This window comes from Sycon ciliatum, chromosome 1, assembly GCF_964019385.1.
Source record: "Sycon ciliatum chromosome 1, ocSycCili1.1, whole genome shotgun sequence".
In the NCBI taxonomy this organism is placed as follows: domain Eukaryota; kingdom Metazoa; phylum Porifera; class Calcarea; order Leucosolenida; family Sycettidae; genus Sycon; species Sycon ciliatum.
In genome coordinates, this window is record NC_088643.1 from 9,062,021 (window position 1) to 9,083,092 (window position 21,072).

The 21,072-nt window shown below is 49.8% G+C and overlaps 1 protein-coding gene across 2 annotated transcripts in view; it reads right to left on the minus strand.

Moving 5' to 3' along the window:
- Positions 1-17: 17 nt before the first annotated feature.
- LOC135812198 (serine/threonine-protein kinase Nek1-like) overlaps positions 18-21,072 on the minus strand; it is a 40,969-nt gene continuing 19,914 nt past the window's right edge. Inside the window, exons 17-36 of one of the 2 annotated variants that reach the window (XM_065325536.1) lie at positions 17,258-17,317; positions 16,538-16,585; positions 15,772-15,972; positions 15,495-15,516; positions 15,167-15,255; positions 14,818-14,919; positions 14,110-14,154; positions 12,667-12,774; positions 11,063-11,136; positions 10,398-10,447; positions 9,963-10,039; positions 9,557-9,599; positions 8,246-9,148; positions 7,325-7,613; positions 6,194-6,260; positions 5,404-5,696; positions 3,726-3,802; positions 2,724-2,825; positions 1,460-1,671; positions 18-957 (exon numbers count right to left, since the gene is read on the minus strand). In XM_065325536.1, coding sequence (XP_065181608.1) covers positions 802-957; positions 1,460-1,671; positions 2,724-2,825; positions 3,726-3,802; positions 5,404-5,696; positions 6,194-6,260; positions 7,325-7,613; positions 8,246-9,148; positions 9,557-9,599; positions 9,963-10,039; positions 10,398-10,447; positions 11,063-11,136; positions 12,667-12,774; positions 14,110-14,154; positions 14,818-14,919; positions 15,167-15,255; positions 15,495-15,516; positions 15,772-15,972; positions 16,538-16,585; positions 17,258-17,317 — 3,018 coding nt within the window. In that variant the 3' untranslated portion in view covers positions 18-801. Of the gene's footprint in view, positions 958-1,459; positions 1,672-2,723; positions 2,826-3,725; positions 3,803-5,403; positions 5,697-6,193; positions 6,261-7,324; positions 7,614-8,245; positions 9,149-9,556; positions 9,600-9,962; positions 10,043-10,397; positions 10,448-11,062; positions 11,137-12,666; positions 12,775-14,109; positions 14,155-14,817; positions 14,920-15,166; positions 15,256-15,494; positions 15,517-15,771; positions 15,973-16,537; positions 16,586-17,257; positions 17,318-21,072 lie in introns of both variants that reach the window. The other variant, XM_065325527.1, reaches the window with a different exon arrangement.

Here is a 21,072-nt window from a genome sequence, read left to right on the forward strand (position 1 = left end):
ACGGTGACACGGGAAACTGCTTAGAAAAATATATTTATAAAAAAAGGAAGAAAAACAGAACCAAGTACATGTGACAACTTTCTAGACAACGAAATTCCAACCTGTGTGCTTCCTGAGATGAGCTAATGTTGAACAATTCGAATAAAAAAAACGTTACTGTCAATAAAGATAAATTGGTGTACCGTTGTTCTACAAATCATATACCAGCTGGCTATGGCATTCTTAGCAAAGGTGACATGGGTGGGCGAGGCGTTCGTATTTAGATAGACATTATTTACAACATGCTTCTCCGTGTTGGCATCGCCCAACAAGCTCGCTTTGGCTGGACTTAGCAAAGCTGCTGCTATGTGGCAACAGAACTAAGCAAAATAATTATTAGCAAGGTGCCAGGAGAGATGGTATAGTGAACAGGGCAGCACAAAACCCTGACAACAATATCATTTGCAAGCATATTGCAATGAAAAATGCAGTCACAGGCTGGAATCGGACAACAGGAACCTATAAAATTAGCATTGTCATGAGATGTTGCTGTTGGTAGCAAGCATTTCGCAAGAAGGTTGCACACCGCTGTACGTGTACGCTCCTTGTGCAGCCTCTCAGCACGCTCATTCACCTGCATGCGCGTCACTGCCCACCCAGGTGATTTTTCGGCTCTTGGCAGGCAAAATTCTGCGTTACGTTGAAAAATAATTGCAAAAAAAAGATTTTCTTTCTGCCGTACCAATATCGTCTAAAAAGCTGGTTCAAAGTTGAAATTTGTCAAGAGAAAATACTAAATAGAGAGAACGATACAAGAGAAGGTCACTCTTCTGCTTCGTTGTAGAAAGCAGAGTCAGCCAGTACCAGGCGGAGAATGTCCGGGTAAAGGTGCTCGTTGCCGGTGCCCAGGATAGCGTTGATCTTCTCCTCGTACTCGCTGCCAAACACTGTGTTGTCGTCGGCCTGATCCTGTTGCGACTGTGGAAACAAGTGCACACATGTCACGTACACATGCATGCACATGCCACGCACAAGCACGCATTGAATTTCTTTTCATCTACTTTGGTATGCCGATAGCCGCAGATGGCAACACCAGAAAGCCGTTACTTCCAGTACAGTCGTGGCCAAAGAAATCCGACCCGCGAGTCAAAAGTAGTGCCGCGTTTCCATTTTCAATTACATCGTGCACATTCCAAAAACCGATCCGAGGGCCGCAGGGGCTGCATGAGCCTTGGCATTGCTTTTGGCACATGGCTCGGATTTCTTTGGCCATGACTGTACAGTAGTAACATTAGTTTGGAAGCTACCACACTGTGTAGGCTGACTGAGGAAAGTACGGAACCAAGCAAAGAATACGAGAGTACAGTAAAGAAGTGAAGCATGCTTTGATCGCCTCATGTAGGCCCTGCTAGATGCAATGAGATTGGTCGTTTCCGTGCCTACAGTCATGTGACATGTCAGAGGAATCCTCCAGGCTCACCTGAATAAAGTCATAGGCTTCTGCCAGGATGTCACAGCCGAGGTCCTCTTCCAGCTGTAGGCGTCTCTCTTCCAGCTGGCTGAACAGGCTGTTGGGCCCGTCGCCGACCTCGTCGTCGTCCTCGTCGTCGGAGCTGGACTCCAGCAGGTCAGCCAGGTCCTCGTCCTCTTCACCATCGTACTCGCCCTCACTGTCCTCGGCCTCACCAGTGCCTGTACAACGCCACCATTGTGCACTGTGTAAGCCACACTGGAGTATATGCAGCACCCCCCCCCCCCCCCCCCTTGCCACGATGTACAGGCATTACTATACCCTAATTATCCTCGTTAATTTGATCATCGGAGTATAAGACGCAACCCCCTTTTTTTGGGTGAGTTTTGAGTGTTCAAAGTGCGGCTTATACTCCGGAAATACGGTAATCTCTTTAATGAGTCCCGCAGCTGGATCACACCTGGCACTACAGCACAGCGGCGGGCCAATCAAACACCAAGTCACACAGAGTTGTCGCCGGGTACAGTGCCGCACTTTCCGTACAGCGTTAGCACACGTACTCGCCAGGCTGCAGTGCATGTGGCGCTGAGGCGCTGCACACGCACACCACCATTTCTCGCAGTATATGTTCTCTTTGCAAGAGTGAAGAGTTCACGTCGCTTACACAAACATTGCTAGCGCTGCTAATACAACCTATAGTCAGCCAACAAAGTAGGAACTGAGCAAAAAAAAAAGATTCAAGAAAGCTCATGGGCTTGCACACTGATATAGTTGTGTGCGACCTTTACCCGGGCTTAAGCGAGATTCTACAGTAGTCAAACGGCTGATATCTGAATACCACCAGTCCACCACCAGTCCACCACCAGCACTCCACCAGCACTCCACCAGTCCACCACCAGTCCACCACCAGTCCACCACCAGTCCACCACCAGTCCACCACCAGCACTCCACCAGTCCACCACCAGTCCACCACCAGTCCACCACCAGTCCACCACCAGTCCACCACCAGTCCACCACCAGCACTCCACCAGTCCACCACCAGTCCACCACCAGTCCACCACCAGTCCACCACCAGTCCACCACCAGTCCACCACCAGCACTCCACCAGTCCACCACCAGTCCACCACCAGTCCACCACCAGTCCACCACCAGTCCACCACCAGTCCACCACCAGCACTCCACCAGTCCACCACCAGTCCACCACCAGTCCACCACCAGTCCACCACCAGCACTCCACAATGTGCTCTTGACTGAGCTAGCACAAACGCCTCACCTTCCTGCCATTCCTGAGATCCTTCCGCTGCCAAGTCGCCGTTTTCATCCGCATCCTCATCATCATCAGCACGCGAGTCAAACAACCTGCGTGATGAGCGGCCTGAACGAGAAACAACAGTTACCAGTATGACCCTGCACCCAATATGGCACTGTAGTGTCTTGTACACTGAGCCTGTCTCGTACAAGTACAGAAACCGGCTACAAGCCTGATTCGACAGCTGGACATTCGGGTCATATGCCTGGTTGTGTGTTGACTTGGATGGAATCACTTCAGTGGGTCAACAGCTTAGCCTTTATGGTGGGTGCATGGGTGCATGTGTGAGAAAGAAGAGGGGGTGAGCATGTTCTACTCCAGGCGCGTAGTTTGTGTATAGTTAGCGTTGTCCGGACACCAGACTAGCAAATGACCGTCATGTGTACTACACTAGTGGAAATACTGTAGTGTCGTGTATAAAAGCATGACCTGTATAGAAGCATGACCTGTATAGAAGCATGACTCGAATAGAAGCCGATTTTTCGAAGCTCGCCGTGACACAGAAGCATGATTTGAATAGAAGCCACTCTCTGCAAAGTGCATGTGTAAGTACATACGTGGCAGTATGCACTGCACAGTATGCACTGCACAGTATGCACTGCACAGTATGCACTGCACAGTATGCACTGCACAGTATGGACTGCACAGTGTGGACTGCACAGTATGCACTGCACAGTGTGGACTGCACAGTATGCACTGCACAGTGTGGACTGCACAGTACCTGCGTGGCAGTATACATTGCACAGTATGGACTGATGATGTTGACATAGAAGCATGTTTCGAATAGAAGCATGGTTTGAACCCCGGCTTTTACGCCCGTAAGCACCTGCTTTTATACGCGACGTTAGGGTAGGCAACATTTTGAAGTGGCAGCTAACTTATAAGGTTGCCCACGGTACATGGTCACCACACCACGGATGTGCGAGCTACGCCCCTGTCAGAGCCTGTATGGGGCCGTGCACTCACCACTGCTGGCTGCAAGAAGAGCATGCATAGACTGCAGCATTTCCTTCATCTCATCGCCGTCCTCCTCCGTGCCACCACTGCACGGTCATACAACACACCATCGACACAGCACACCACACAGAACATCCATAAAGCAACATTCCCAGGCTCAAGGTCACTACAGTTGGACAATTATTTTGCAAACAAATTGCAGACTGACTGCATAAACTTATGTAAAGTATGCTGTATTCAGTGCTATGTGTGCAGCTCAGGCAGTGCACAGCATCAAACCTGAGAGCTATACTCTATGCCACATGTCATGCTATAAGTGAAGTTTCCTCAATTGTAGAAGAACAAAAAAGTACCTAGGAACTACACGTTACGCTATACTGTCCACTAACACCACTGGTTACTAAACAATCAGCTCATGTGATAATGGTGTACTAGCTGTGCTAGTACTTGTTAGCAACAATCCGAACTAGCGCACACACTGCACTGCATTGCTTTGTACTGCATTCAAGACTGACGTCATGCGCTTTGTTTTGCTGCGTAATCACAAATGGCACCAGCCCATTTTGCGGAAAAGAAAAAAACAAATCTTGCTTGCCCTGTTGTGCTCTTCCAGACAACGGATCGTGCTTCATACCTCTTTGTTGACTTGTTTGTGTGAGGGATGGGGCTAACATTGCACGACACTGACCGACGGTACTGACGTTCTACAATTAACTGGCCAACAGCTCTAGCAAATCTTGGATGCACATTCCAACAGCCTTCCAACTTGGAAGGTTCTAAGTTATAGAAATAACATAAGGAGGGAAGGTGACCTCAACCACGATAAGCACGAGCTGAAAGTCTCAGCTGTGAAGGACGTTGGCGGATGTTCATGCATGTCGATGACGATACTGGCAAGACCATTGGACAGTACGGTCAAACCACGAGTCAAGGACGCAAAGCAACATTCCACACAACTTGTGTGGCTCAAAAGATGCGAAGATCAATAAAAGAGGAAGCTATGCGAACAAGAATCATGAAAAACCGAACGCCTCAGTAAAACCGCACTGTACTTAGACTATGACAATTTAGATGGACAATAATGGTCTTGCCAGAATCGTCATCAACATGCATGAACCGGCATCCGCCAACATCCTTCACAGCTGAGACTTTCAGCTCGTGCTTATCTTGGTTGCACTTACACTTCCCCTCCTTATGTTATTTCTATAACTTAGAACCTTCCAAGTTGGAAGGCTGTTGGAGTGTGCATCCAAGATGCGCTAGAGCTGTTACAGGGGCGTAGCAGCCGCTCCGGCCGGTCCGGCTTTGGCCGGACCACTTTTTCGCCCGACCACGACCACCATAGTAAAACAATGCCAAAAGTGCCGATTTTGCACCCTAATTTCAAAAAATTACGGGGGCAGATCTCCCGAACCCCCCACCCCCGGCCGGACCACCGCCAACGGCGGTGCTACGTGCCTGTGTTAGCCAGTTAGTTGTAAAACGTCAGTACCGTCGGTCAGTGTCGTGCAATGTTATTGCAAGAGCTGATTGTTTAGTAACTGGTGGTGTTAGTGGACAGTATAGCGTATCGTGTAGTTCCTGGGTCCATTTTTGTTCTTCTATTAATCCTCGGCTCTCCATCCGAGTCTTTTCCTAAATTGCATGTGCATATACAAATATGTGCATTTACAGCATCATATCTGACCTGGGGGATGCAGAGTCTCTCAGTAGTGCCGCGCCGCTGGAATCACCGTCAACGTACGCAACATCGAGATCTTCAAGTGTGAGTTCATCGCCAGCATTCTCCGTGTCGACGACGGGCTCATCGCGAGGACCATCGTGCTCATCACCACCACCATCACCAGATTCCAGCTGCTCACCAGCATTGCCGCTGTCGTCATCATCTCCTTCCTGATCGCTGGTCTCTTCTTCCTCGGCATCGTCATCATCATCTCTACCCGCGTCTCTAAGATCGGGCAGAGAGCAGGTCCTCAGGAACTACGCAGTGAACGAGAACGCACAACAGATGAAAGTTACCATGGTAAAAGAAGATGGTGGATGCCAGTAGAGTAACATGGCCATAGAGCTTAGTGCTGCACAGCATATGCAACGGAGGATGATGCATGCCAATACACTGAAATGGCCATAGACATGATAGAGCATAGTGCTGCACAGCAGATGTAACGGATGATGATGCATGCCAATACACTGAAATGGCCATAGACATGATAGAACACGGTAATGAACAATATAACTCAGCACAAAGCCCAGATTACAGTTCACTTCGTGCATGGGGAACACTTCGCAATGCATATGGTGACGGTCACACGATGGGGCAAACAAGGTTGAACAGCGTTTTTATCGCGACGGGCGTGATGCATTTCCTGCACACGAAATTATGTTTAAGCCGGGCTCTATGCAATGTGAAAACACAATAATAGAAAAGCTGACAGGATCGCTTTTCTAAATACAACAGCAGCCTTGCTAGTCCTTACCCGCTTTCTCGTGTCGAATGCTCCAAACGTCATCGCCAAGGCAACCTCAGAGTTACTAGATGACAGTCTGGACACGCAGAACAGGAAGAGGGAGACATCAGCGGCGATTGAGTTTACCCTGTCACATGGGTGGCTACAATATTCTTCAGTGTACTAGTAGTGAAACTTCAGTATAACATACCTCCAAGGGACATCCACTGTGTACTTTATAACTAAGGTACTGTATATCCAAGGCCAGATGACAGGATAAGGATACAGTCCTCACAAAAAGTACTTTCTATCCAATGTAAAGATATACAGTACGTAGCAGCAAGAGTACATAACCCAAGAGTGTGCAACTCCAGCTATGGGGTCTGCGACGGCAGAACTTCACATCACGTGATGAACCCGTACACATTATTTGCACCGTCTGTGCATGATTGATACAGGGCTGTACGCAGCCCAGCTTTGGGTACAACTCTCTTGCGGTCACTTTGCACTGTTCAGTGTTTGCCTGTGTAACCTTTTGAACCATGTCACGTGATGTGAAGTTCTGCCGTGAGTGCCGTCGCAGCACAGCATAGAGGTTGTGCAGGGAGTTGCACACTCTTGGGGGTTATGTACTCTTGGTAGCATCCAGTGTACTTTATACTGAAGGTTCATTCTGTGCTGGCATGCAAATACAGCGCTGCTCAATGAAATCCAGTCGGCGCACTCGTGTACGCGCCGGGCATTGCGCAGCCCTAGATCTGCGAACGGTGGGCTACGAAATGGTGCAAGGCGCAAACTTGAGTGCCGCGACTGGATTTCATTGAGCAGCACTGTTCATGTGCATTGAAGTCTGCAAGACGCTGCACAGAACCTTACTGCACGCGTCCTGCTGGCCTCGGATGATCATAGCAAGGTTACATACGGCATGGGTCCAGATGGCTAAAAGAAAGCGTGATTTCATGCAATGTGTGCAATCAGGTGCAGGTATAAACTGTTGCTAAGTTTATAATGTACAGTCCCGCTCAATGAAATCCGATCGCTGGAGTCAAGTTTGCGCCGTGCACCATTTCGCAGCCCAGTGTTTGCAAGTCTAGGGCTGCACAACACCTGGCGGGTACCCGAGTGACTCGATTGGATTTAATTAAGCAGTCCTGTACATACTTCTTCTCCATCTCCGCTGCTTTGCTTTCTCCGTCATCATCCTCGTCTACGTTCCTGCCGGCTGCTGCATCATCCGCAGCTGTTTGTGTCACCTCGGCAGGTGCCACGTCGGACACACCCTCGTCTTCCTCGATGTCCTCCACACTTGCCAGTTGAGCAAGGCTGCCCGGTGCAGTGTCTATGGTGCTGTACGATGAGACACTCGACGTCGGCGAGCCGCACTCGACACGCGTGCTGCTGAACGATGCCACCGACTCTGCGGCATCGCTGAGTGCGGCGTGAGGCTTGCCTGCACACCAAAGGTAGCCAGCAAAAACAATTCACGGTTTGTTCTTCTTCAGTGCAACAGAATTGTAAGTACCCTCTGGCTAGTACAAATGTACAGAGCTGCACTCACATGACAGAGCAACACTTCATGACCACTCACCATGTCAAGACCTGGAAGAAAACTTCACAACACATGTTCTATTCCCAGTGCCTTGCACTACAGCACAAATACATGTACTCACAACACGCTCACTTGGCACTGGTTCTGAGTGGTTGGGAATAGTTCACTATAGTCAGTGTACATGGTGTGGTATGCATGGCTCACATTTGTACAAAGGTGACATACAGTCAACTTCGCTTATAACGACTGCGAATATACCGACAATTCGCGAATAACACAGAATTTCCATGCCCGAGCAAAGTCCCATCCAACTGTAATACATATAATGAGACTTCGGGTATAACGACACTTCGCGAATGAGGACACTTTTCTGATGCCCCGCCGAGTGTCGTTATAAGCGAAGTTGACTGTACACCAGTGACTCTAAGCACCCTGAGGGCAAATGCAGCCAACACGAAGCATAAGGCAAATGCAGCCAACATGAAGCATAAGGCTAATCCAGCCAACATGAATCAAATGTCCGTGTAGAGTACCTGCTTTGCTGAACATGGGCCGCGGTGACGATATCGGCAGATCGCTGCTCTTAAAGGCAGCCGGCGAGACCTCGTCCTCGGGTGCGTCGCTCGGCTCGCTGCTGGCTTTGTCAAGCTTTGTCTCCGCTTCCTCCACCTGCACCTGCCCGTCGTCGTCATTGCTAGATCTCTTGGCCAGTTCGGGGAGGCTGGGAGCATCGGCCGCACCCAGCACCTGGGCAACATTCACGGGACCAGATGACCTAGCGTTGGCCGCACTGCGGGTGACCGCGTCGGCAGCAACCATGGCCCCCACTTCTCTCTCTAGCGTCTGGGTGGTGCTCAGCGCACTGGTGCCGGTGCCATCGGCATCCTTGACGACGACGTTCTCGAGCGGTTTTACGTCCAATGAGATCTCCTCTATGTCATCCTCCGCACCACTGTCGCCGGCTGTGGTAGACGAGGTGTTGTCGACATTTGCACTCATAACCAGTGGAGCTGAAGATGGTGGTTGTGACGCTGCGGCTGTCGTGCCGCCAACCTGTTGTTTGCTACTCGCGGACACTGCTGGTTCCGCAGCAGGTGCGGGCACTTCTTTGGGAGTTCCTCCGTCGGGTTGATCGCCGACCTGGACTCCGGTGCTGGTTGTGATTCCGCTGACGGTCTGCGTGGCAATCTCAGACACGCTGGCCCCTTGCATAGCCGCCAGGACGGTGTCACCGGGACTCTTCCATCGTCGCCGCTGAGCATCCTCGTCTTCCACTTTGCCACCAGGCACAGCTGCCGCTGCTGCCGCCACCTTAGCATCCACCTTGGCAGCCGTCTCCAAGATTCCGGTTTCCATGACGCCGGTTGGCATGCCGATCGCAGTTTCAAGCGGAAGCTCCGCCGGTATCGCCGCTTTCTGACCCCACTGACGTCGGCCTGGCATACACAGGATAAAGGAAACATGCAAGATAGCGTTAATAGAACTGAACAACTTTTCCAATAGCTTTTAAAACATAACTCTCTGTTACACTGGAGTGTCACTCCGCCGACCTCAGGTCGGCGGAGATAACTTACTCCAGTTTCACCACCACAGCTGCCAGCTGCGACTGCAGCAACCTCTACCATGCAGCATTCTGTTATTGAGGTTTGTGGTTTCTTGGTAAAAAACTACTTAAGTAGTTGCAAACTATGGCTAAGCAAACAGATCTGAAAAAAGGATATTGGGAACCTGGCACACAGCAAGGTGAATACAAGAAAGCACCTCATCGCTAGTGTTCCGTGCATCAATACACTACGACTATCATGGTTACTGGTTTTACAACCGCCGCGTCGGAACTCACTCACCTTCATTTTTCTGATCTTGAGCTGATGCAGCACTCTTGATAGGCTGTAACAGAAGAAAGAGAGAGAGAGAGAGAGAGAGAGAGAGAGAGAGAGAGAGAGAGAAGAGAGAGAGAGAGAGAGAGAGAGAGAGAGAGAGAGAGAGAGAGAGAGAGAGAGAGAGAGAGAGAGAGAGAGAGAGAGAGAGAGAGAGAGAGAGAGAGAGAGATGGCACACCAGCACGAGGCTTAGTTCTATGCAGATAAGCTGTGCTTGTGTTTGGCAAGAAAGAAGATGAGCGCAGCAGTGCTGGAGCAGCTTGCTTGCTCTCAGTTCAGAAAGGACAGTGACACAAGGACAGTGACATAATGTTTATGTTACTTGAAGTACTCAAAGCAGCGAGTACACGGCGGCATGGTGGTGTCAGTACCTTAGCCGGGGCAAGGCCGACATTGGCGAGAGCAGTGTCCAGACCAGGGGTGGCAGCGGCGGCAACAACCGGCTTCCCTGCTGAGAAAGAAAACAACAACAACAAAAACGACAACAACAACAACAACAAAAACAACAACAACAACAACAACAACAACAAAAACAACAACAACAACAACAAAAACAACAACAACAACAAAAACAACCAAGGGACAACCTCTTCGGACTGCCCTTCTTGTTGCCGTCCACCTGTCCGAGAGCCTCTAGATTTACGGACAAGACAACCAATGCAGGAATTGTAGCAGATGTGAAAATACTCAGACACATTGCATATGTGGAGTACCAAACCGCGACCAAAAAAACATGATGGTATCGTTACTGCCTTCGTAGCACCATGTGTTTGTTTAGTGACACGCATTACGTCCGCGCAACTCACCTTGAGCCGAGCCCGCTGGCTTGGCAGGAGCCTTTCCTCCAACACTGCGCCTACACAAGCACAACGCGTATTACAAACCATTGATCGGAGTAAGATACAGCATAGGACCCGGGAATGTTAATAATTATGACTTCATTAGATAGTTCATTAAAACAAGGGGAAGGGAACTAACTTAGCTATGGCTAGGCAAATAGATCACAAGGAAGATATTTGAGCACTTCACCCTTCATTCCCAGAGGGCTAGGTAAGGACAGCAGCATATTCTGGCCTAGACATTCTGGGGATTACAGCCCCTTGAAAGTAGTTCCGAGAAGTGAGACGACAAGAGCACCACGCCAGGGTTGCTGCCCGACATCAAGTCCAGTGCAATAGTACACCTAGAGGTATATTACTACACCAACAGGATACACTTGGCTAAGAACTCGCAGACTCCATTGCAGCCACTCATACATAATTAGGGTACCTCAACTTGAACTTTCCAAATATGGTCTCTTCGCTGCATACGTCACTTCAAAATAGATATTTAAAAAATTTAAATTTTGGTGAGTTCAATTATTTATTTATTTCGAAGTGACGTATGCAGCGAAGAGACTGTATTTTGAAAGTTTAAGTTGAGGTACCCTAGTTACTATACCGCCCGATTAATTCCTAAGCTGAACACTCACGGTCGCTCTTGCCGTGCGTTGCCCTGGCCGGCAGCTGAACTCGGTGGCTTCTGCTGCTTTGCCGCCGCCTGATCCTGCCAGCAGGCATTCAACAACACAGTGGTTTACAGAACAGAGAAAAAATATCAAGATCTGCATCATTATCAAGGTGGCGAAAGCCATGGCCATTGCATTGGGTACGGTCGCATGCCTGGATTCCTGTATCCTTAAAGTAGTGCTATTATGATGTCAATGGCGCAACGCATGGCAGTTATGACTGTAATCGAATTCCTTTGTAATTCATTCATCATTCATTCTGCTTTGCGGCCTGGTCCAGGCGGACATTCAACGACACAGCGAGTTGAAGAACAGATGTAAGAACAAGGTCACTATCAAGTTCAGCCCTCACCATCGTATACACGGATTTCAAAAGCGTCGACCCTCCATGAAAACATGGTGGCGGGCCGCGCTACCCGTAAGCGCACGTGACCCCCCCCCCCCCCCCCCCGCGTATCTTGGCGCGAGCTTCGAGCTAAAGATCATGTCGCGCACTCATTTTCCTGTGTTTCCCCATTTCTTCGAACTCGCTCAGCTTTTGCTTCGTCTCCACGCTGTAGTCTGAGTTTAGTTCCCTTGTCTTCTTCCAGCAGAATACTGCAAACTCCACAGCGCGTCGAGCTTCTCCTAGAAGAGTTTCTTTTGCGTCGAGACAAACTGTCGATCGTTTCAGGCCTATATTGCCGTTGCCTCACGAGCGCCCGAATGCAACAGCATCTACATTCTTTTCTTTCCATTTTCTGGCGAACTCATTCACCTACTGCTTCTTCCTTTATGAAAGCTTCAGGTGGTTGAGTTCTCCCACTTGCGACAATCATGCCTTGGAAAAGAACAGGATATTACTAAGGTATGTACAGCCAGTGCAGTGATGACAGTGTACTGCACTGCAAAAAGCACCTGCATGCACTGGGCCTAGTTGTTGTTTGTTTTGTCGAGAAAGAATCCCTTTGATCCCTTTCGCACTCGCACGGGCCGCGAGGGCGCAGCACGGAAACTGGTCTATTGAATTCATTTCTTGGTCGATTTTGACAACCGATACGTCGTTGTTTTTCTTTTTTTCAATGGCTTTCCTTTCTCCGCTTCCGAATTGCGATGCCGTCCACCTGGGAAGCCCTGAAGTGAAACGAGTGGAAGCCGGTTTCGGAGTTAATTTTCGGCCAAACAGCAATCCAATCGAAAAATTTGAAGCGGACGATCTGTTGGTATCTATCGAAAAGAAAACTACACCGAATGAACTAAGGAATTACGGTAAGTTTAAGAATTTTGGTACAATAGCTGTACGCTGATTGGTCGATTAGCGCGACCGTTGACAAACGGGCCAGTGACGTTTTGTACAGCGTTGGTGAGGGCTGAAGTTGGCAAAAAAAACTGCGGGTCTTTCCACTAGGTGCTGTTTAATGCCTACATTCATGTATCGATACAAGGTAAGTACGATGTAATTCATGATGTCATTCATGACATCACCACAACCTGCCAGTATGTAGGCTATGAACGGTACGAATCCTATGATGCAGCCGTGCACTGCAGCACTGCATGTGACATGTAATGATGTAACCATGGTAACCTACAGCTGTTGCCTTGGGATGTCTGCTGAGCTCTTCCGCATGCTTTGCCTGCGCTTGCTCAACCCTCTGCTTAGCCTTGGCAAGTTGCTCTGACTGAACGTGAGCCTGCGCCTGTATCGGATCAAACCGTGCACACAGACACACACAGGCACACACAGGCACACACACACACACACACACACACACACACACACACACACACACACACACACACACACCTCAGACATGCCCATCGCAGAAGCGATGATAGCGAACAGCTATGTTAGACATAGCAACTTGTGCTGGGATTACACCATTCAACAGCTTGCAAGGCTGATGAATTGACCACCACTAATTTTTAGCCTGGTATCCACCACACAGCTGATTGAAGTGGCTTTTTCTGGCCAGTGAATCCCTATTTTCCATTTTTCATTTTTTTACACACACACGCCACACCACATACTCCGGCATACAGTGGCTGTTGGTAACCACCCAGAAGAATGAAAGAAGAGCTAGGAGAATGAGAAAGAGAAAAAAAGACGTGTGCGACCATAATCGTCGGGAATTGAACCCGCAACCTCTCGATTGGAAATCGACTGCACATACCACTGCACCATATGGGACACACATGCACACACATGCACACACATGCACACACACACACACACACACACACACACACACACACACACACACACACACACACACACACACACACACACACACACACACACACACACACACACACACACACACACACACACACACACACACACACACACACACAGATATTCGTTCACTCTCTACAACAGCGAAATTTAGTATTGCTGTTCGTCGGTATCATTCGCAATCTATGTTTTCTTTGAAAGGTATTCCTGACTTTTGTGTCTAGGCTAACCACATCTATGATAGTTTCAATAGTTTGTGTATATGTCAGTTATAGTAGTCCGCAATGCTGCTTTTCTAATTCTCATTATGATTAGCATGCAATGTACTACCCGAAGTACTGAATTTACTTCTTCTGTACTCTATATTCTAATGTATCTTCTACCTCTTCTCCCTTACGAACATACTTTCTCATTTTCCATACTTATATAGGAGGCTCCCTTCGATAGGCATCTATTTGCCTCTGGAGGATCCGTGAAATAAAAATCAATCAATCAATCAAAAATCAAAAACACACACATGCACACACATGCACACACATGCACACACATGCACACACATGCACACACACACGCACACACACGCACGCATGCACGCACGCACGCACGCACGCACACACACATATGCCAGCTACTCTAAGTGCACTATGCGCTGGACACAGGCAAGCAAAGTCATTGCACCAGTACCATCCGCAACTGGTCTTGTATATGTGGCCACACAAAACAACCATAGTGACAAAGCAACTTGATGACGGAAGGAGAAGAAAGGCTCTGTCGACAGCAGTTGTATGTCGGACCTCACCTTCAACTCAGCTATCTTCTTCAACCTATCATCCTCATTGCCATCCTGTACACAGCATATCAGCAATACACAGAAGGCCAGTGCATGTTGTGGAACATGTCTTACATTACAAGATCATACTATAAAGCAGTGATAAAGCCAGGGGGGGGGGGGGGGGGGTTGTGGGGGCCCAAAATATTCTGATGACACATCCCTAATGAAACTGCGCTCTGCCCCTAGTCATTTTTTCTTTTCAACTTTCGTGTTTTCAAAATGGTATTAGATAACCCAAGGGAAATGTGTTCACAAATCGATCGTTCTGTGTACGCACTGCACTCGTACGTTGCATGTTGTGCGACAAGGCAATATTGGAAATGGAAAGAATAGGTCAACTATTTGATGGTGTCATTATTTTGATAATAGCACGTTGAAGCATACTACCAAACTTCCCTGCCTCAAACAAGTCCAAATTCTTCCTGTCTTTGTTGCCACATTGGGGCAAAAGGACAAGGTCTTGGTAACACAACTGCATCCAAGACAGACCTATGCGGGAATTATTGCAGTTTGGTACAGTTTTACCCTGTGTCACCAAGTTGACCAGGGCCGAGCAAGGTCAGTTCAACCCGCATACACACAACTCACTCGCACTTGCAGTTGGGTACAGTTGTATCCTGTGTTTGACCGGCAGGGTCAAGCAAGGTCAATTCTACTCGTACACACACAACTCACTCGCACGGGGTGGTCGAACTTGGCGGCCACCTGTTTGTGCTGCATCCGCTTACGGTCGACGTAGTTCTGCTTGCGAATCGCCTCCAACCTTGCCATGTACTCCTAACCAAATCATGGAAACAGCAAAGTCCGTGTTATGGGTGAGCAAGAAGCAAGAAAGACACAGCACTGCAGGAGAGTATGTTCTTTTTTCAGTGCACAAAGCCCATGCCCACACGCAACACCATCAGCGTGTAACAGATCCCAGAATACCAGCATTCGCATCGTATTCCGTATTTGTGGATTCTCCACAGGCTTTAGCCTAAGTCCAGGGAGTCTCCGTACACTATACTAGACTACTATCTCCTACCTGCTCTTGTTGGTTCCGTGCCACGAGCGCACCTCCCGGAGAAGCGGAGGGCGACGGCTTATCAATCGCTGGCCGGGCCGACGGTGCCACTACACGGTCAATGCAGAGCACAGAGAGAAACGCAACAAAACAGTGAACATACTCCAGGAGACATAGGAGTGATAGAGCGAATAACCACTCTGACTTGTAGAGTCAGAGGTCAAGGGTCAAAGATCAAGGGTCAAAGGTCAAAAAAGAGCCACAAGTTCTGATTATGCATTGAACAGCATCTCAGGATGTTTAATATTTTTTTAAAGTTGAAGCGACATCGCAACCACTCCCAACTTACCGTCCTTTGTCGGTGGTTGAGCCTGGAGGGGTGGGTGAACAGCACAGAGGAATGCAAAAGAACGTTTTTGATGGGTGTTGCATACCAGCACATCACAGCACACATTGTCAAGAGTCTATGGCTTTTTATTGAGGAATACAGCTCGCTCTCTTGCAGAGTGAATGAATCAGAAAACCTCCGACAATATGTCTGACCCGAGGTCTCAGGAAAAACGAAAACGTATTCACCGTTACAGCGTCGCTCAAAACCGGCAATGCACCGCCGGGAAACAACTTACAGGTTGAACAGGATTTCCCTGTGCCCGCGCCTTGTACGCCGCCTGCTGCCGGCGTCTCTCCAGATACTCTTCGGCCTGCCGTCGCTGCTCGGCCTCTAGCCTGGCTCGGTCTGCGTTGACAGGCCGTCCAGCAGCTTCTTGTTTGCCAGCCATTCTAGACGGCACATCATCAACAGCTGACTTCACTGGGTCCTTCTTCATCTGAGGAGTGGACACCGGACAAAAGGATAAGTTTAGAACATGGCGCCATACTTCGGACAGTGTTGAAAACGTGTGATGGCGGTCAAAGCTTAATGTATACACTGTACATGCATTGTACATGCATTGTGCATGCATTGTGCATGCATTGTGCATGCATTGTGCATGCATTGTGCATGCATTGTGCATGCATTGTGCATGCATTGTGCATGCATTGTGCATGCATTGTGCATGCATTGTGCATGCATTGTGCATGCATTGTGCATGCATTGTGCATGCATTGTGCATGCATTGTGCATGCATTGTGCATGCATTACACTAAGAAAAGAGGGAGTAGTTGGGGAGCAGTAAGCAGAGGTGTCTGTCTGGGATCCCACGGGGACCATTCCATACTCTCTGGCCATTGGAGCTTGGCACCTTTTCCACTAGGAAATTCCGTCCCTATGCACTTATATTTTCTCCGGTGCCGCGATGATGACACCGTTTGTTCCCAGCATGCAGCCAACAGTTCTGTCCCTTCCCATCACTGACCTCTCACAAGGATTTAGTTTGCACACTGCTTGCTTACCTCATCCCGTGGTAGGTCGGATTCCTGACCTCTCTGCTGACGAACCATCTGTAAACCGCAACAAGAGTTAAAAAAAATGAGCAAACAGCAAACTGCATGCCACATACAGGCTGTCCAACCGTCCTGCTTCGAGCAGGACAGTCCTGCTTCGAGCAGGACAGTCCTGCTTTGGACCAAAACATTTGTGTACATTTACATGGGAGACAATTGCCTTTGTATACATTTTATACAGGTGTCCTGCTTTGGAAAGGTGGCAACTTTACGGGTTGGACAGTCTGCACATAACACGTGCAAAAAGCTTTCCAGCGATTGGCCGGACGTTAAACACATGTAATACCTGTACAAAGAGTGTGTGATTGGCAAAGTGGTTAGAGCGATGGCCTTCGAAGCATGAGGCTATAATTATGGGTTTGATTCCCAGCGTGAGTAAAGATTATCCCTCCCCCCCCCCCCATGAAACCCATTTGATTTGGGTACCTGACTTCGGTTGGGGAGGCAAAGGTGACGAGGGAGAGGAGATGAGCACCGCAATTCACCATGCCGAGCTCTGTGAAACAGGAGGTCTCTAACACCTCCTGCTCCTGTGGTCAGAATTGACTAAGGGCCGCTATCTTCACCTTTCCCTTACAACCAGAATGGAAATAGCACACAATCATGCTGGTGAAACTCCTTCATTGAAATGTGGATGTAGCTTGTCAAAATAAATCTCATTCCTCCTACCTGCTGCTTCTCTGCCAGCTCAGCTTTCTGCCTCTTCAGCTGCTCTTCATACTCTGCTTTCTGTTCATAGCAGGACACAGTACAGGTCACCCACATACAACCACTCATTTAATAATAACACATTCGATACATGCACTGTTGTGGTCCCGTTGTTGTACCCGATCCGTTCCGGGATCGGTTACCCATATGCATTCCCGTACTGTGTACATATATGGATCCTGGTTGTGCATCTTTATCTTTCGTTGTTCTATGTAAATAAACTTTAGTTGTTGTCTGGGACTTCTGGAGTGAAGTTGATCTATGGAGTGCGGGAACTAACTTGATGTTCACTCAGGAACATTACATGGTGTCAGAAGTAGCAGTTAGTCATGTCGTCTGCCAAATTTCCTGTACCTGCCCCGTTCGATTTCTCCACCCCAGAAGCATGGCCACTCTGGAAGACCCGTTTTGAACGCTTTAGTTCTTTGTCCAAATTGGACGAGGCGGACGGGCAACGCCAAGTAGACACTTTAGTTTACTCCATGGGAGCCGAAGCCGATCCTATCTTTGAGTCTCTATCTCTGTCCGCGGATGATAAGAAGAAACTCGACAAGGTACTGGAGGCCTTTGACAAGTATTTTCGCCCGGGTGTAAACGTAATCCACCAACGGACATTGTTTGAAAGGTGTGTCCAGAACCCAGGTGAATCCGTGGAAGAGTATGTGCGTCGTCTCCGTGCCGCAGCCAAATATTGCGCGTTTGACAAGTCAGATGAGCGTATCCGCGACAGGTTGGTGGCCCATATGACGAACCGAGAAGTTTCGAAGAAGCTACAGCTCGAGGATCACGCTCAGCTGACACTCGAGACTGCCGTGAGCTTGGCACGCAAAACGGAGTCCGTAAACGCCGAGGTCGCCCAGCAAACGCCTCGGGTGAGCCAAGCTGCTGCAGCTACCTCACCGCAACTGAAACACGGCAAGTCCCCTGCTTACGCAAGTTACGGATCGACGGGAAAGCGACCACAGGTCAAGTCCCAACGAGACTCGAGCAACAGTAAGAAGTGCTCGTGGTGTGGCTCCTCCAAAGACCACAAATCGAACCGTGACGAATGCCCTGCCAAGGACAAGTCTTGTAACAAGTGTCGTAAGTCTGGACACTTCGCCAGCGTCTGCCGGTCTGCCTCCGCCAGTGCAGCACACAACGATTATGTGCATGTAGCTGAGTTTGACTTGCAGTCGGACCCCGTCGGCGAAAATTTCCTTGGAGCTGCTTCTACCCACACCGCTGACGAGCCGTGGATAGTACGACTGGATCTGTGCGGCTCACACCTCGATTTCAAAATCGACACTGGAGCTGATCTCAACATTATGACGCAGGCCAGCTACAACGGTTTATCTGCACCGCCAGTACTCAGTCCGTGCCAGACACGTATGATTGGGCCTGATGGGAACCAGCTCACGATACAGGGTGAGTTCCACACTTGTGCTGTGTTCCGTGATGTACAGTACCCAGTCACTATCCTGGTCATTGCCACTGGTGGTGTCAACTTGTTGAGCAGGCAGACATCTGAACAGATGGGCCTAGTACAACGTCTTCATGTTGGCTCTTCAGATGCCCAGCCGAAAATCGGATGCATGCTAGGCAAGCCAGTCGAGATTGAGTTGAAGCCAGACTGCAAACCATACAACTGTGTAAATGCTCGACGCATTCCAATACACATTCGCCTCAAGGTTCGCACCGAGCTGGAGCGTATGGAAAAAGCAGGTGTCATCACAAAAGTCGAGCAGCCGACTGACTGGTGTTCACCCCTCGTGTCGGTCCTCAAGCCGAACGGCAACGTGCGTGTATGCGTAGACCTCAAGCGCCTGAATGCCAGCGTCAAGAGAGAGCACTACCCGTTACCGACCGTGGACGACACGCTCGCACAACTCAACGGTTCTACCATATTCTCTACGCTGGACACCACGTCTGGCTTCTGGCAGATCCCACTCTCCGAGGAAGCGTCGTTGCTGACGACGTTTATCACTCCCTATGGCCGCTTCAAGTTCGAGCGCCTTCCCTTCGGCATAACGAGCGCGCCTGAGATATTCCAGCGCCGGCTACAAGGTCTACTCAGCGATATTCCCAACGTAGCAGTGTTCATAGACGACATCATCGTCTATGCTTCATCGATGGCTGAGCATGATGCTGCTCTGCTCGCCGTCGAGAACCGACTCCGCGATGCCGGTCTGACACTGAATCCGAACAAGTCTAAGTTCAGATGCACGTCCCTAAAGTACCTGGGCCATCGGATCAGCGACAAGGGTGTCCACCCTGACCCAGCTAAGCTGGATGCCATTGAGCGCCTCGCAGCACCAGCTGATGTGGAAGAGCTCCGTCGTGCACTCGGACTCTTCACGTACCTCTCCAAGTTTCTGCCGTCATTGTCGACCGTAGCCGCCCCACTGCGCGAGCTACTCCGGTGCGACGCGACGTGGCAATGGACCAAAGCACATGAGCTAGCTTTCACAGAGCTCAAATGCCTAGCTGCCTCAGCCCCGTGTCTCGCGTACTACGACCCGTCTGCACCGACCATCGTCACGGCTGATGCGAGCAGCTATGGATTGGGTGCTGCACTGCTACAGTTCCACGACAATGAGTGGAAGCCGGTCGCGTACGCCTCACGCACCATGACAGCAGCAGAGAAACGGTATGCCCAGATCGAGAAAGAGCTCCTCGCCTCGGTCTGGGGATGTGAACACTTCCATCAATACCTCTACGGAGCGCCCCGATTTACCATTCAGACGGACCACAAGCCGCTGGTCCCACTAATGAACACGCGTGACCTCGACCGAGTACCTCTACGCTGCCAACGTCTACTGATCAGACTCATGCGCTACGATGTACAGGCGGAGTACGTGCCTGGCAAGAACATGGTTCTCGCCGACACGCTGTCCAGAGCTCCTCTTCCTGACACGCCAGCAACCGAATCCGACCTACACAGTGACTCGGAAGCCACCATCGCCGCTGTCCTGTCGTCTCTATGCAGTCCTACCAAGCAACACGCTCTCGTTACAGCCACTGCTGACGATCCAGTCCTGCAACAAGTAATCCAGCATACCCTCCATGGCTGGCCGACCAAGGTCAACGCAGACCTGGAAGCCTACCGCAACGAACGTGGCTCGCTCTCAGTTCACGACGGTCTGCTGTACCACGGATTTCGGATCGTAGTCCCGGCATCCGAGCGCAAAGCTACACTTGCCACTTTGCATGACGGCCACCAAGGCATAACCAAGTGCCTGGCCCGTGCGAAGTCCTCCGTCTGGTGGCCAGGTATCACACGTGCCATTTCAGAATGCGTGCAGAACTGCCTGACCTGCACCAAGCATCGTTTTCAGCCGCCAGAGCCTCTGTCTCCAACTGCGTTTCCCTCTTTGCCATGGGAGAGAATAGGAGTCGACCTCTGCCAACATGACGGTCAGGAGTACCTCATTGCTGTCGACTACTTCTCCAGGTACATTCACGCCATCCCGCTACGGAAGACTACCTCTGGAGCCGTCATCAAGGAACTCCACGAGCTGTTCGCCATCCATGGCATCCCTCAAGTCCTTGTGTCGGACAACGGTCCACAGTTCGCAAGTGCTGAATTCGCCGCATTCACAGCCCAAATGCAGCTCACCCACCGCACCAGTAGCCCGCACTACCCACAGAGCAACGGTGAAGCTGAGCGAGCAGTTCGAACATTCAAGCGTCTCCTGAAGACCAACAACAGCCTCAACGATGCCCTACTCAGTTACAGGTCAACACCCCTCGCAAATGGCTACTCGCCAGCCGAGCTCCTGTTTGGTCGTCGTCTA